The sequence below is a fragment of the Corapipo altera genome, unplaced genomic scaffold (genome assembly GCF_003945725.1).
Source record: "Corapipo altera isolate COAL_440 unplaced genomic scaffold, ASM394572v1 112, whole genome shotgun sequence".
In the NCBI taxonomy this organism is placed as follows: Eukaryota; Metazoa; Chordata; class Aves; order Passeriformes; family Pipridae; genus Corapipo; species Corapipo altera.
In genome coordinates, this window is record NW_020884899.1 from 9,082,731 (window position 1) to 9,098,142 (window position 15,412).

The 15,412-nt window shown below is 41.7% G+C and overlaps 1 protein-coding gene across 5 annotated transcripts in view; it reads right to left on the bottom strand.

The window, feature by feature from the left end:
• Positions 1-6,678: 6,678 nt before the first annotated feature.
• The window catches only part of GLIS1 (GLIS family zinc finger 1), a 193,415-nt gene continuing 184,681 nt past the window's right edge, over positions 6,679-15,412 (bottom strand). For all 5 annotated transcript variants that reach the window (XM_027649004.1, XM_027649007.1, XM_027649003.1 and 2 more), the window contains 3 exons: positions 14,661-14,845; positions 9,755-9,922; positions 6,679-7,334 (listed from right to left, as the gene is read on the bottom strand). In XM_027649004.1, the coding sequence (XP_027504805.1) occupies positions 7,198-7,334; positions 9,755-9,922; positions 14,661-14,845 (490 nt within the window). In that variant the 3' untranslated portion in view covers positions 6,679-7,197. The remainder of the gene's footprint in view (positions 7,335-9,754; positions 9,923-14,660; positions 14,846-15,412) is intronic.

Sequence of the window (15,412 nt, forward strand, 5' to 3'; positions counted from 1 at the left end):
CATTTTATTACTTCTGAATGATCAGATGTCGTTGCTCAGCCATAATGCCCATCTGATTTTAGAGGGGACAAAAGTTATGAGACAATCACTACTCTTCCTGGCACTGCTCAAAACCATTGAATTCGCTAGGAAAATTCTGGGAAATTGATAACAGTGGTAACTTTTTTGATTGTTGGAATTCATGTTGATTTTCAAGCTCTTGTTGATGGGTGTTTTTTTAACTGCAAAAGGAGCCCGGTGAGCCTGACCTCGAACAAGAGATGGGCGTTTTCAGAGGCAGCAGAGAAGCAGGGTCCGGGTAGGATGTTTTCATACCGTTATTCCAGAGCCGGAGCTCCCTCTTGTGAGAAAGAGAAATAGCAGAAAAGTCCAGGACTGTCAACGTGCAGGGAAGGTGGTGTTCAGTAGGCAAGCGATTTCCAGTAGCTTTTCCTGTAGTCTGAACACACCTCCATCCACTGGGACAAGAAAACATGGGATTTGAGGCTACGGTCTTGCAAAATTTGGAAGTGGCACCGTAATTTGTAACAGGCCACTGTAATTGTGATCTCTCGCAGTTCTGATGCTTGATAAAAATACAGAAGTGTTTCTCAATGGAAATAATTCCCCTGTTCCCCCCTCCACCCCCCAGCCCAGTGACTTTTGTCTCTGGCAAAAAGAGCCTGACTTTGTCAGCTAATAAAAAGCAGAAAATAGAGGAATCTGTCAGAAGTGATAAATACTGTTTGCATTTTTGTGCTTGCTGTGCTCAGCGTCAGCTGTGATGAATTGGTGACTCTTCTGCCATCCTCAGCAAGGAGCACCAGAGCTGGGCTCTCTCATGTCCCTGCCAAGACCATCTCCCTTTGGCAACGGGGGTCTCCAGCCATGCCCTGGGTGCTCAGGGTGTAATGGGATACGTTATCCCATTGCCAGACGCGTGAAGATGACTTCAGGTGTATTTTAGCTTGGGAACATTTATGGAAAATACTTGGTATTTTGTGAGGTCTGGTGCACTTCAAAAGGAAAAAAATGTGTTTCAGAAGTATTTTTATGAGCCCTGGGATTAAGTTCTTTCTGGCAAGTGTGGCTTAGTGGCAGCTGAAGGGGTGACTGTCGCCAGCAGCAGCACTGCCCTGACCCTGTGCGAGTTCAGCCGTGGGGCCGTGGCAGGGCCTGGGCACTTGGGGGTCCTCCATCCTCCTGGGGTCAGACCCTGTCCAGTGCCTGCTGCCAAGCACAAGCTGCTCCTTGCAGAGAGGAAACAAGTGTCTCAGGAGTCTTTTTGCTGGGTTTATTTTGCTGTTGGTAAATAACCAGAGCTCCCAGGTTTGCCATCAGTGCAGCTGCCATGGCAGTAACACCAAAGGCAGAGGATCTGGGTTGCTTCCCCCCCAACCCATCCCCAACAAGACCTGTCACCTCTGTCCCTTTTTCACCAGGGAAAGGACAACTCTTGCATCTTGTTGACCATCCCCCAAAACCAGGGTGCACCCAGGTGGTGGTGGCATCTCCAGGGACTGACGCTTTTTGGATGCAGTTTATTAAATCAACCTCTTTCCCCTCTGCGTGGCAAGAGTTAATTGTGCTGGTATAAGAATATTATTCCAAGGGATTATTATTTTAAAAAAAAATAGCGTTTTTCTTACAGCAGGGAACGTGTCCAATAATTGATGTGGGAATATTAATGCAATATGTATGTTATCAATTTAGAAAAGCAGAAGACATATTTCCTTAAGCTTCTAATCATTTGTACATATGACCTTCATTTATATAGCAGAAGGGCTCTTCCAGAGAGCTACAATTTGCTTCAGATGTTTAGCTTGGGTATTTTGCTTTACCTTCCAACTGCCAAGTTTGGGATTATTTAGCAGTAAAATTAGAAATGTGGATTTGAGTATGTACCAGAGTCGTGACAGGTGTTAATGGAACTCAAGTTGAATATTTTATTCTTTAAATAGTAAAATGTAAACCTGCATTTGTTTAGCTTTGCCTTCCTGCCAACTATATCAGGTATCTTGTGTGACTAGAATCACTGTTTTCTGTTCATGGTCTTCATGGCAGTTTCCAGTGCCTGTTCCCAGCTCAGCCTGTATTTATAATCCTAACAGATTTCAGCTCCACAGAGAATTCCTTAGGCAAATGTGTGGTTCTCAACTGAAAGAGATAGGAGAGAAAACTCATTATGCAATATAGCCCAGATTTGCAGAATGTGCCTGAAGATGCAAATAGGCACCTAAGAGGATTTCTCAGAAGGAAATGAAACCCTGGAGATGAAATTAAAGCAATTTAAGGCAGTTGTGAAAAAACAAACAAACAAAACCCACTTAATGCCCTTTTTCATTTTTGTGCGTTCAGACACCTTTAAAAATCTATCCCTCAGCCCATTGCAATTCAGCAGTTTGTTTGGGTTATATTCAGGGCAAACGGTTCAGAGGGATTTCTTTGGTACCACATTTGCTCAGGTTGCTGGGGGAGGTCATGCCCTGTTTCAGAAAAGAGCCCTGGCTGTTTAGGAAGGGATGTAAGACACTGGCACAGCACAGGCTCAGCCTTCCTTGTCCCAGGAGATGTCCTGGGAGGGATTTATGTTGTCTGAATTTTGATGTCCCTTTGTGCCTCCTCAGTTCCATCCTGGGACATGCTGCCTCCTCCTTCGGAGGAGAGGAAGCTGAGAACTCATGGACACCTGGAATAGGGTGAAAGGAAGCCTTTCCTTAGTTATTGAAGTAAGAGGAAGACCCTGAATGTGCTGTCTGAACACGCTGAGCTCAGATGCTGGGAGGAGAAGAGCTGCTCTGGGACTTTCTTGTTGCCATTGCCCCAGGGATGGGGGGACTTCCTTCTGGAATGAAGGAAACCTCAAAGCATGGAAAACCAGGTCTAATCCTACAATAAACCACTTAATGCACTCCCTTCCTAGCCCAGTCCCTGGCCAGTGTCTCCATGTGCCCTCCCATGTCTCTGTATCATCCAGCAGCTCATTCTAGCCCAGTGCCTGCCACATGGGCTCACTTTGGGGGTTCAGAGTCACAGCCTCAGAAAGGAGGGTGAAACTCCTTGGAAAAATCAAACTTGCTAAAGTTTTGAAAACCGACACTATACTTTTCTTGGTGTTTTTAATTAATTGAAGAGAACTTCTATATAACACGGGTCCAGAAATGCACTTTTAAAATTGAGTCACTTGGTTTTGAATGAGAGTTACTGGCTCTGGCCAGAAAATCTGTGTTTGCACAGAAGAATTATTTCATTTTCTTCTGGCTTCATCACCACTACAAAAATCTTTTGCCAAAGGAACGGGCAAATTTCATCTCAGTAGGAATTCAGTAGAAAGCTCAATCTTTGTAAGGGCTGTGGCTAGATTGGGACTTTCTGTAGTTGAGATGGTTTAAAGAAAAATGTCTGTCATGGCTTGACAGGTTTTGCAGCTCTGAGAGGCTGACAGACACATGGCCTTGCAAGGCTTTGACAGTCCACATGGCTACAGCTCTCCTGCTGACTCTGGGCTGTAGACTTCCAAATCACTTTGGGAGTTTGCAGTTTGCTTTGAAATTTAAGCAGAGAGGAGCTTTTAGTGTAACTCTGCAGATCTCAGAAGGGCTTATCTCAGGAGGGAATATTCCAATGGCTTTGTGCCTTCAATGAATTAAATGATACAGGCTGGCTGTTTTTTCATCTTCTGTTGCACTGATCTAATTTAATACAAATACATACTGGAGAAGCTGAACTAAAATCGTGTACCTTTTAATAAGATCATAACAAACCCCATTGAAATATTTGACTCTTATGCAATTTAAATTCAATTTACAGTCACTGTTTATTTTCACATACTTGGTGGTTGTTTTAAGCACTGGAGTTTTTTTGCACTGCTTGCGTAACAGCTATTGCAGTATCCAACCGGTGCTCTCGATGTGCTCTGGAATCTGGTTTTTTGGGCTTTACCATTTAGAAAATGTATCCAGTTGAAAGGACAATCTCAGGAGCAGGGAAGCCTTTCCACAAGCAGCAGCTGTTCCTGCTGTTTGATGTGAACATAAGTAGAAAGTATGATCTGAGAATGTACTCACCGTCTGTATTCCTTCCGTGGGAGCACATCCCATCCCTGCCACAGGCTACAGCCATTCCTGCAGCACACCTGAGCCTTTGGGCTTGCCCATTCCTGGGCCATGGTGCCACATCGGAATGAGGTCATTAAAACAGTGTTGTCCACATTCTGGACTCGATGGTCTTGATGGTCTTTCCCAGCCTAAACGATTCTGTGACTGTGTGCACATCTCAGCTCACCTGCAAAGGCACCTCTGATGGTCACTTCTGTAGCTTGTGAGGTGCTGCAGCACTGGACAGGAACAGAACAAGCATTTTGGTTTTCCATTAAATGAAAAGCTCGGGCTTGATCCCATTAAAAGCTCCGAAGTCCTGCTGAATGTTTGGCTCACAGCCCGGCTGGTGGAGAGCCCAAAGAACGGCCTTAGTGCTTCACTGTCAACTTCAAATTCATCTTCTCTCTCCCAGCTTGATCAGCCACTGAAGGTCATCTTATTTGTCATCCCTAAAGCGTCCTGCGTGCACACAGAGTACATACACGGGGTAAATGGGGTTTTCAGTCACTGGGGAAATTATTTGTAGCTATTTATAAAGTAGTGTTGTAATTTATTAGTTGAATTCTGTTGCTTAGATTGAAAAAGTATCTGACAGTCAACTGGAACCAGCAGTTCCATTTTAATTCCACAGGGTAATAATTTTCTACATTATATATAAAGCCTTACCCCAGTTATTATAAGTATTAGTTGGTGGGGTTTTTACAGCACCACAACGAGAAACTTGCCAAGCCATAAATTCCATTGAAAGGTTTCTTTGTGTCTTTAGGAAAAGCTTACATGAGATACTTCCCTACTTACATGTAATAAAAGGCAATAATGAAGTACACAGCACACAAGTAACCATTAACTTGGTCTATTGTGTATTTTAATGGTTTTATTATGGATAACTTTCCAAACCATACAGACTCAAACGAGTGCCTTTGCATTTCTCTGAATCTATCCTTTTAATTTACAGAAAACCTGATTCACACAGATTGTGGAATTAAATCATCACTCCAGCTGCTACGCTTTAAGTTTCCCAAACCTTTGTGAATCATTGTGTGGTTTTGAACAGCCTGGTTGTTGTGACATAAATATTTTTGTAATTGATCAAATATGTTTAGGTTTGGTTGGTTTATATTTTTAACTAAAAAAAAAAAAATGTCATTTTTAGAAGAATTTATTTAATTTTTAGGAAATTGAATTAATCTTGTTTTTAAGACACGATTTCCTTTTTGTGTTTCCAACTAACTGAAGCAGAGGAATTATTTTGATTTTTGTCTCAGACATTACAGCGTTGTTGGGCTTCGGATATGTTTTTTCTAAGTCTTCCTTCAAAAGCTCTAGAGTTTTTCCTGCTTGGCAGTTGTTAAGCTACCTGCCTCCTTGTTTAATGTTCTAAGAATGAGTTCTGCCCACTTATGTTTGAGACCAAAAAAACCCCAAACTCTGATGCATCAGAATAAACAAACAATGGGACAGAAAGCCAAATGTGGCAGTGATCAGAAGCAAAGCCACGTGTGTAGGCTTAAGGCACAATTTGGAGCCTTTATGGATTTTAATTCTGGGAGAGGAATGATGAGTCAGTGCTGCCAGGGGCTGCTGGGGCCAGGCCAGGCAGCCACAATTAACGGGTTTGCAGCTGGGCCTGGGTGTCCTTGAGATCTTGAGGAACCCTGTATGGAAGAGGGGGGGGGTCACATAACCCCATGAACCTTGTTCTGCAGTGACTAACTGTAAAACTTCCTGGATGTCTGAGTTTCATTCAAAGTTCTTGAGGACAGAAAGCTAAATTGGATACAGAGGCCCCTTCACGTCCACTGACAAGGTGCAACCAGGCCCTGGAGAAACAAGTGCATCCAAGTTGGCTTTGTGGTCAGCCTGGATCAGCCTCAGTGCAGGGCTGCTGTGGTGGAACAGCATCCAGGGGTTTTCCCACGTTTGCAGAGGCTGCAGGAGCAGTGCAGTGGCACTGGGGATGGGGATGGTCCTGCAGGAGCAGATCCTGGGCCGCAGGGTTCTGGGACTGGGACACAGGTGTCATGTTGGACCTGAGCTGTTTCCCATTTCTGGAGGGAGAAGAGATGAAAAAAGGGAACTCCCACCCTCAGTCACTGACTGGTTTCAACCCAGTTCGGCTTTTCAGTGGTGCCCTGTGGCAGCCTGGGTAACTCTGGGCTGTAAATGAACAGGCACAGATCGATGCTCAGCCTGCACATCCCTTATTAGGCCCAACTTGCAGGGGTTTGGAAATGGGAACAATTTTTTACATTTATAGTTAAGTTTTTCCTTACTGTTCTCACAGACCCCCATGGGACACTTTCAGAAGCTCAGGTCTAACGTGCCTGCTTGGCACACCTTGGGAGCACCTGGAGGATGCCTGGAATCCCAGGAATCACCACTAGGGTGGGAAATGCAGCCACAGTGACAGGGGAGCCAAACTGCCGCAGGTGACGCCTGTTCTGCTGGAAGCCCTTGGTTTTCATCATGTTCACTTGGGCTGCTTTAATGTCACGGTGACTGAAATGTCACTGCTTTGTTAAAATCACTCTCAGGCATTTAAATAATGTAATATCAGGATTTATCAGGGAGACAGACTGTGTTAAGGAACGACAGTACACTTGTTTCCAGTTTTTAATGCTTTCTTGTAAAACTGAAAATACAAAACCAGCTGAGCAAATGTAGATCTTTATATACATGAGGTCTGTGATTAAAAAAAATCCTTTTAGTAAAAAAAAAAAAAGAAAAAAAGAGAAGAACTGACCAACAAGTTAAATGAAAACTGATTAAAGGGAACAACATTCTCAAATGGAAACATACTTTCCAAGATGAAAAAGCTCTTCTTTACAAGTTTATTATATAATTTACATTTACACTTTACTGAGAGAACTTACAAAACAAGCTGCTTAAAATGCTCCTCATTCCCTTAAAGCATGAATTTCAAAGTGCCACAGCAAAGGAACAGGTTCCAATATTATCTTATACAGACTATTCATGTATAAAATGGTTTGGTAAATGTGAGGTGTTCATTTAAATGAGCACATACAAGGATACAGACTAAATAAAAGTACTTGAACAAACCCTTTGTTATTACATACACAGTTATAGGTATAATAAAGGAAACAAGGCCAGCACTGCTTTAGGTATCTGTGTAGATGGAAGGAATGTGATTCAAGCAGTGATCAAAGGCGCCGTTTTGGAAGAACCCATTTTCATCTGTTCCACTGGAGACCATGTCTTCGGACACACACTGTGCTTCAGGGATTGTGTCATAGCCTGGAATGGGACAAGGGGGATGGACACGAGTTAGTGCCACAGTACAGGTGAGGAAAGCCCGGGATCACACAGGACAGCACAGCATTAATGACAAGACTGGGGTTTCCCATTAAAGCCTCACTCAGGAGATGCACACACAGACTGATCTCCAGGGTTTGTGTTCACAGCTGAAGCGCCCGTCCTGTGGAGAGCCAGGCACTTGCCAGTGAAGGGCAAGTACCAGAGTGTGGCTCCCTGGGGACTGCACAGTCATCATGTGAATAGGGTGTCAAAACAATGATTGGGCAAAGATCCTACGGAGTGTGCACCCAAAGTGATGCACTCCTCTTGTTTTGTGTTTTTCCTTTTTAATAGCACTTGGGAAAAATGCTCCATGTGTCTCCCAGCTGCTCTTAAGACCCAGAAGAAATCTGGATCTTACATTTAGTGGCTCCCTACATAGTGCAAGTCTGAGGAAGAGTGGCTGGGGCAGGTCTGGCTCACAGAAGGAGTGGAAGGAACTGAGCACCTCAGCCCACCAAAGCCCACTGGCTCCTTCCCGGGCTGGGCTGGCTGCTGCTTGCCAGGCTGACACTGGGGAGGGGGAGAACTTCTCTGTCCTCCACCTTTTATGATGCCAAACTTTCACAGCTGTGGGAAACCTGTGGGAAGGAGCAGGTTCTCTTGTCTTTCCCACCTGCCCACACCTGTGCAGGCACCACCAGCCAGGGACAGATCCTGGATCTTACACAGCCAGTCCTGGATACACAGAGACCTGTCAGCTTAATTATGGGTATTTTACCAGTAGGTACATTTTTATTATTTGAGACCAACTCTCTACTTATTTACATTTCTGCATTTTCCTATGACATATGAATTTCCTGCTAGTTCTCTGGTCAGATTTTGCTGTCTGCAGAGATCTGGCACACAGTGAATGTCCAAAGGTTCTGGAGGATGAACTTGGCCTCTTGATCTGCCCCGTGCTGTGTCAGCCAAGCAGAGTGACCAGTATTTTGGTAAGTTTTGCAACTGTTTATGTTATGCTAATTTCTATTTGATGGGCCTGTATACAGGGTGGATACACAACCACAGATGGACAAAACCCAAGATAAGCATACACCCCAGAAATCATTATTAGATTGCAGATAGAGTAAACTATCCAACGTCCTGAACAGAAAATAAAAATTTATTGACTGTTAATGTGATTCATGGAACAGCTGTTTGCCAGTCACATTTGGCATTCCTGTGAGATGAGATCTCATTTAATATTAATGGTGCTATAAAAGCCTGAAAAAAATTAATGCGTAGCCTTGATGAATCTTGCAAACCTGAATGGTTCTATTTTACACGCTAAAAGATGAGATGAGATTTATATGTTTCATATATGTTTATGTTTCAGCCTTTTAAGTGTTTGCATGCCTCAATAACCACTCTAAAAACAAAAATATTAAACAGAAACATTTCATGATAGTTTAGGCCCAGACAGAAAAATCAACTGTTGTTGAAGTTGGTGTCTTGCCACAGTATTATTCTTTGCTGCTACAATTTCTTTTGGAAAGTTTATTTAGTCTGTTCTTTAAATATTGCAGGCTGTCAATCTAAACTTGAAATTTGATGTTAACATGAAAAAAAAAAAGCTATGTTTCAGCAACATCAAACTTATGAATAACACTAAAGAATTCAAAGTTGAAGCTGAAACATCATCTTAAATGTTTCCCTTGTGTTGGTTACTGATCACACACTTTCCAGAATGGAGCAGCAGACAAATGCGTGCACGCTCCCTCTGAACAGAGTCTCCTTTAATACAAAACAAACAGGAAAGTCAACTCTAATTTTGTGGTCTGACTCAGGCCCATTTCAAAAAGCATTTAAACATATGTTTCCAGTATCGTCCTTAACCGAGATGCCCTTTTGAGTACAGACATGGAGAAAACTTCCTTGGAGATACATCAGTAAAGACTGTGGCAAATGGTTGTGTTTCATGACAATACTCACTTTTTGTTTGATTTCAGTAATTCTGACCATTCTTAATTGTGGTTTTAAAAGCAGAAAAAGAAAAGGATATTAAAATATTGAAGCATTATAATAACCTAGCAATTATAACTTTGATCTGATTATAAAAAGCTGCCTGAGCACACCTGAGATGTGCAGTGAACAGCCCACACAATAAATGGGAGAAGTGCCTTGTTTGCCAAGCTCTCCTGAAGGTGTGTTGCCTATGACATCCATCAGAAGAAGACTTTGTCCATCAGTCAAATAGAGCAGGATTAAAATTAAAAAAAACCCCCTGCTTTCCTTCTGGGATATTTACAGATGCAAATGAATTTCAAGTTTTTTATACAAACATATTTTTGTAATAACACTGACTTACAAAAACGTCTTCTTTCCCCTTCCTGCTGAAAATATCATATGGATAATTCTTTACTGGTGGAATAAATTACCTGTTGAAGCTAAAGGTGCATTGAGTATGTGGTAGCCATTCTGCCTCAGAGGGTTGAAGCAATGGGATTCCCCTGTGAGCACATCACTGGTGACAGACTGGTCCATTGTTCTGTAGCAGTCTCCATAGTGGAAACAGTTTTGTATGGAGTGAAAGCTGCCTTGGTAACCTGAAAGCAGATATTGCACATACAGTTTAACCCTACTGCAGTGGTACTGGCTCCATTTCTGTCACAGTATTCCATTACTGTTGGGGGAGGTTTAGTTCCTCAGTTTTAACTGTGGAAAGATGATTGTGCTGCTCTATAAAGTGTAATAACAGAAGAGCTGCATCAGACTCAGTCCCACAAGGTGCCGTGGACTGTGATCCCCATCAAGCAGAAATCTCAAGGATGTGCTTCATTTCAAGCAACAGATCAGCTGAACACAGTCAGCAGCCCACTTGGTTCAAAGCAAAGTAAGTGCTCCACTGGATCAGATCCAGGATGCTCAGATCCTCAGGAACTGTCTCTGTAACGAGTTACTGTTAATTTAAATGCAATAATGCAATATTTAAATGAATAGCACTGCTTTGTTTTCAGTTGAGTGAAGTCTTTTCGCATCCAGTGTGTGTTCTGCACTGCTGGAGACACCCTGTTATCTGAAATACCTTTATGGGTACCTTAAACCTCTCTCAGATGCTCTTGATTCAAATGAAACCATTTTCACTGAACACAGGGGCCACAGTCTGCGGGTAAAATTGAACCAGAGGTGCAGGACTGACTCCAGATGGATGTCAGGTGAAGACTGAGTTCAGCCAGAGGCTGTTCTGCTTCTGGAAGTGTTGAGACAGATCTGCCTTGGTCTTTCTGCTTTTGGGGCACGTTTGAACTTCTGTTCCCCACACACCCAACATTTCTGATATCCTGCTTTGTTTTAAAAGTATTGTATTACCAAAACCCAGCAGTTTGGGTTTTCCCATCAGAAGCTGTGAATGAGTTTTAGACAACAAAAGAAGATATTTAACAGTAAAGGACAAATGAATTGCCAAGGCAAGAATTTTACAACTTACAAGTTGTGCCATATCCTAAAAAGAAATTGTTATTTGCTCCCATAAGGATGATCCCAATGCATGCCACAAGATTCATACAAGCCATGGCCTGATTTAATTCTCTTCCTTTCTCCTGCCTCAATAACCTCTTCCTGATTCCAGGTGCATCACACACACTCATATCAACTACCAGGCAAAGTTCAGGGTCTGTTCACTCTGGTCATGCTTCTTAAGGTGTAATAAATAAGGCCAAGTGAGGCAATTCTTGAGTAGAAATGCAATGAACTCACAGAGTGGTGAAAGATTTGTATTTAAGTTTCACAGTTTAATATGTGCTTTGGCAGAATCTGCAAGGATTAGATGATTAATTTTTTGAGAGCATGAGATCCCCCACAAAATACCTGAAATGTTGATTTCCATGACTGGTGAAGTACTAGTGGATGACTTTATTAGATAAAGACTCTACACACACTGTACCAAGGCTGGTCCTATTTGCTGCTATGTTGGAGAAGGCCCAGAAATTTGGAAAGCTGAGTATTAAATGATGCATGTCCTTCCCTGGAATAAATAGACAGCTACCTCTGTTTACTGCCTGGAGAGTCTGGCTCAAAGAACCAAAGAGCTCTTATGAGAGGGAGCAAAGCCATTTTTGATGTGGGTTTTAGGTACAGTGCTTTATTGATTGGCTTTGATAATTATCCTGACCTTTCTGTTTACAAGACACAAACTCCTTGCTGTAAGCCTTCTAAAAATACATCTTTTCAAGATGAGCAGTGAAAAAAAAAAAAAAGAGACACTTGGCTTCAGAGGAGGTACAACTGGTTGCAGAGAGCACTCAGATGTATTTCTAGAGAAAAAAAATGAACTTTTCCCAGAACATCTGCTATTGACATCACTCCTAGGGAAGGCATGATGTGTATTTTCTCTGTCCTATCCGATGAGGAGACCCGGTGTAGGAAAATGCCAGTGTTATTGCACTGCTGTGTTCACCAGGACTGAATTCCTGCTAAGTGCTTCCCAAAGAAAATACAGAGAAGTGCACCTTCCCTGCTCTAACATGCCTAGCAGGTGTGATAAATGCAGGAGGCAAACTCGAAAAAAACATGGAATGAGGAAGGTTGCAGCAGGAACAGGGGTCAGATAAAACAAACCACGACACTATGAATGGGACTTCTAACCCTTTGGGTTCATGCCATTAGTTGTGGTTCTTCTAGATTTCTTGAAATGCTTCACACAGAAAATACTAATAATTAAGATATGATTCAAATCCCATAGCCAAGGGTTCAATTAACAACCACATATGGCTGATTAGAGTAAACTAAGCAGGGAGCATTTTTTATAAGTTCTTAAAAAAGACTCCCTCTGGGGGTTGAAATACAAAGTAAGCAAGAAGGCTGGTCTGGTACAGACATCCCTGCTCCTTCTAGGAGAGCAAATCTGGAGTACCAACTCGGCAGTAAGTGTTTCAGCAATATTTTTTTTGCCACATGGATTTCAGGTTTTCCTTCAGTTTTGATTTAAATCAAGAATTTTCTGAGGTTAATTTTCAAGTGAATAATTTACTAAATGCCCTGTCAGTTTAAAGGATCACTATTAAATGTTTTATGTACAGTAGATGTAGAAATATAACAGTTCATAAAGGAATAAACTGAGTTCCAAACATAACATTTAGTTAAAATTTTGCTCTGAAATAATTTGTGACAGAAAAGCTGCATTTAGCCACTTCACACAGTGCACTGGCTGCCTCTGCTTCTCTAAGGCACAGCCTAGAAAACTTCAAGCAGCTTTAAAAGGAATGATGTAATGAGCAAATAATTGGAATATGGCTATTAAATGCCATCTTGTTATGTCATGTCATTTACATGTATTTGCAAATAAATCTCAGCTTTTCAAATTCCATAAAATTTCTGACAAGAAATCATGTCAGGTATAAATAACTACAGGATTCCATTGCCTGCCAAATTCTTTCAGCATGTAATAATTTCCATGTGATCTTACTACATCTAGGTTTGAACGTATAAATAATGTCAGCTTATTCTTTCATTATCAATATTTCTGCTGCCAGCCTGACGAAACTTGCCATCCCCTAAAAACTCCACAGCCACAATGTTTATGTGCTTCTGTACAGATGCCTCGTTCTACACTAGGCTTATATGGTGCTCCTTTTTTTGGCAAAAGCTCAAAACTCCCAAATTATTACAGATTCCATTAGAAAAATGTGCTATTAATGAACTGAGATGCAAAAGAAAAAAACCAGAGTACAGCGAGTACAGCTAAGTACAGGTTACAGATAATTGGTTTCAAAGGCTGCTAATCAAAATTGATTTTGGAATGACCACTTCCATAATGAATTTATAATAATACTTCAACATTTGGCCAAAGTGGAAAATTATTGCTTTTTCAAAACCACATGACACAACACTTAGAAAGCAACAATTCATTCAAAAGGAAATGTGGTTTTCTTAAGGAATAAAGTCAATTTATTTAAGTGGTTCAAAACTTGTTCTGTCTATGCATTTGTTTCTGCCGTAGTAATGAGCTGCTAAACTTTCCTCTTGTGGCTTGTAGTTATTTAGCTCATTATAGCAACATAATCATATATCATTATATGCTATCATAAATCTGCCACTTTTCCCTTACAGAGTTAATCCTTTAAAATTGAATAATCTGTTGAGCATCAGGTTGAGTTAGTTTTTCCTTCAGCGCAAATCATTAAATATAATACACTTTAACTTCTCAGACTAAGCCTGTCCAACCAAGGAGCAAAAACACTCCTCAGAGAACGAGGGGCAGAGGGAACTACTGGGATACCCAACCCCACCACAGCTGGGAGCTGCCCATGGCTTTGTGTTCAGGATCTGGGCTTCAGCTCCAACCAGAGCACGTGAGAGAAAGCAAAACCTCCTATTTTACTCACTTGGTAAATTGTTCACATGTGATACTTCAACAGCCAAAAATGACCTTACAGAAATGACAATACAGCTGTGAAACAAGTCCTGAAGAGCTGCTTATCTGCCTGGATAAACTTATCTGCTAGGTTATCCCTGCAGCCAGACAGATGTCCGGCACACTTCTTTATTGGGAATATTTACCACACTTAAGCAGCTCACCATCTGGATTGTATAACATGTTTCTTAAATATGCAAGCTCCTGTGACTGGAAGAATCTGTGATAATAACATCTCTTGCTAATTTATGCCTCAAAAATTGCAGGAACATTAATTAGTTCCCTCAGCAGAACTCCAGAATAGGTATATAAGCTCCCAATTAAAAAGGCTGAGTAATTCAGAATAAAAAATGTTTTAAATTAAGCAGTGAGACAGCTGCTGAGCTACTCCCATTCCTGTCCTCAAATCCCACAGGCACTCTACAGTTGTTCAGAATGCATTTGCATATTACTATATAAAATAATACACAATAAACTTCCAAGTAGTACATGGGAAAATATTTTTTCTTGGTCCAGTCTCGTATCTAGTGCTTCACTGCGAGTGGACTGAGCAGGACACTGCCAAGGTGTGCCTCAGCCCATGTCCTCTGGGCCTACATGGTTCTTGCAGGGTCACTCTCCAGGCTGGATGACCAGTCAGGAGAGGGGCACGGCCATCACCATCTACTGCAAAACCTGAATAAATGCAATACATCTGCTGTTGTGACAGTTTTCCCCATGATGATGACATGTTGCATGAAAAATCTGATCTGTATGTACATCAATCCAGTTTAAAAACTGGAGTTCCCACTGAAATGCTGACAGTCCCTTAATAAGACAGTATTGGCCGAGCATGAAAAAGTGAAATAAATAAATCCTTTCTCCCCAAGTAGGAATTGGAAGAGTTAAAAAAGAAAAAAAAAACAAACAACAAACAAAGAGGGAAGAGTTACCTTGAGCTCCCTGCTGTACTGACTGATTTTGAAACGGAGCATAAGGTGTATTTGGAATTCCAGAAAACTGCTGCCCATTTGGTGACTGGCTGTGGGACGATGGAGAGCCGTGTTTCTGCAGGAGGGACGGTGGAACTAACGCTTTCAGGGGGCTGACAAGTGGAGAGATTATGTTGGGAGCAAGCCTAGAAAAAGAAAATACAGGAAAACTTCGTATATCACATCACAGTATGGGAAAAGGAATAATCGAATGGCATTATCTCCATAATGGTCACATTACAGGTACAAATTATATTGTAAAAAAAAGGACAACAATGCAGTGCTACTTCCAGGTATTTGCTAGGAGGAAAAGGGACTTAGAAAAGAAATTCTGTTCCTTTACACTGATTTCCTGTACCAGCCATAATGGCAGGCTCAAAATGACAACACTCCTCAGTAAGCAACTTAAACACAGCTCAGGTTTAATTTAAAATTTCATCCAGAAAAGGAAGTGGAAGATGTAGGTAAAAAGAAAAGGCATTTCTTTGAGCAGCCCCAGAACCTTCAGATGCTGGAAAAATCCACCTCTCCAAGAGCCACCCCGTGGAAACTTCACAGCTACAGGTCCCAAGGCATAGAAATAAAACAACCTCTGCAGGTTATAATACATGTCACCAAGCTGGAAAAAAGAATTACGGAGCACAAACCATTGCAGGCATACAAATAATCAACTAAAACGAAATTACATCTCTCACTGGTGTCTTCCTCTGCTA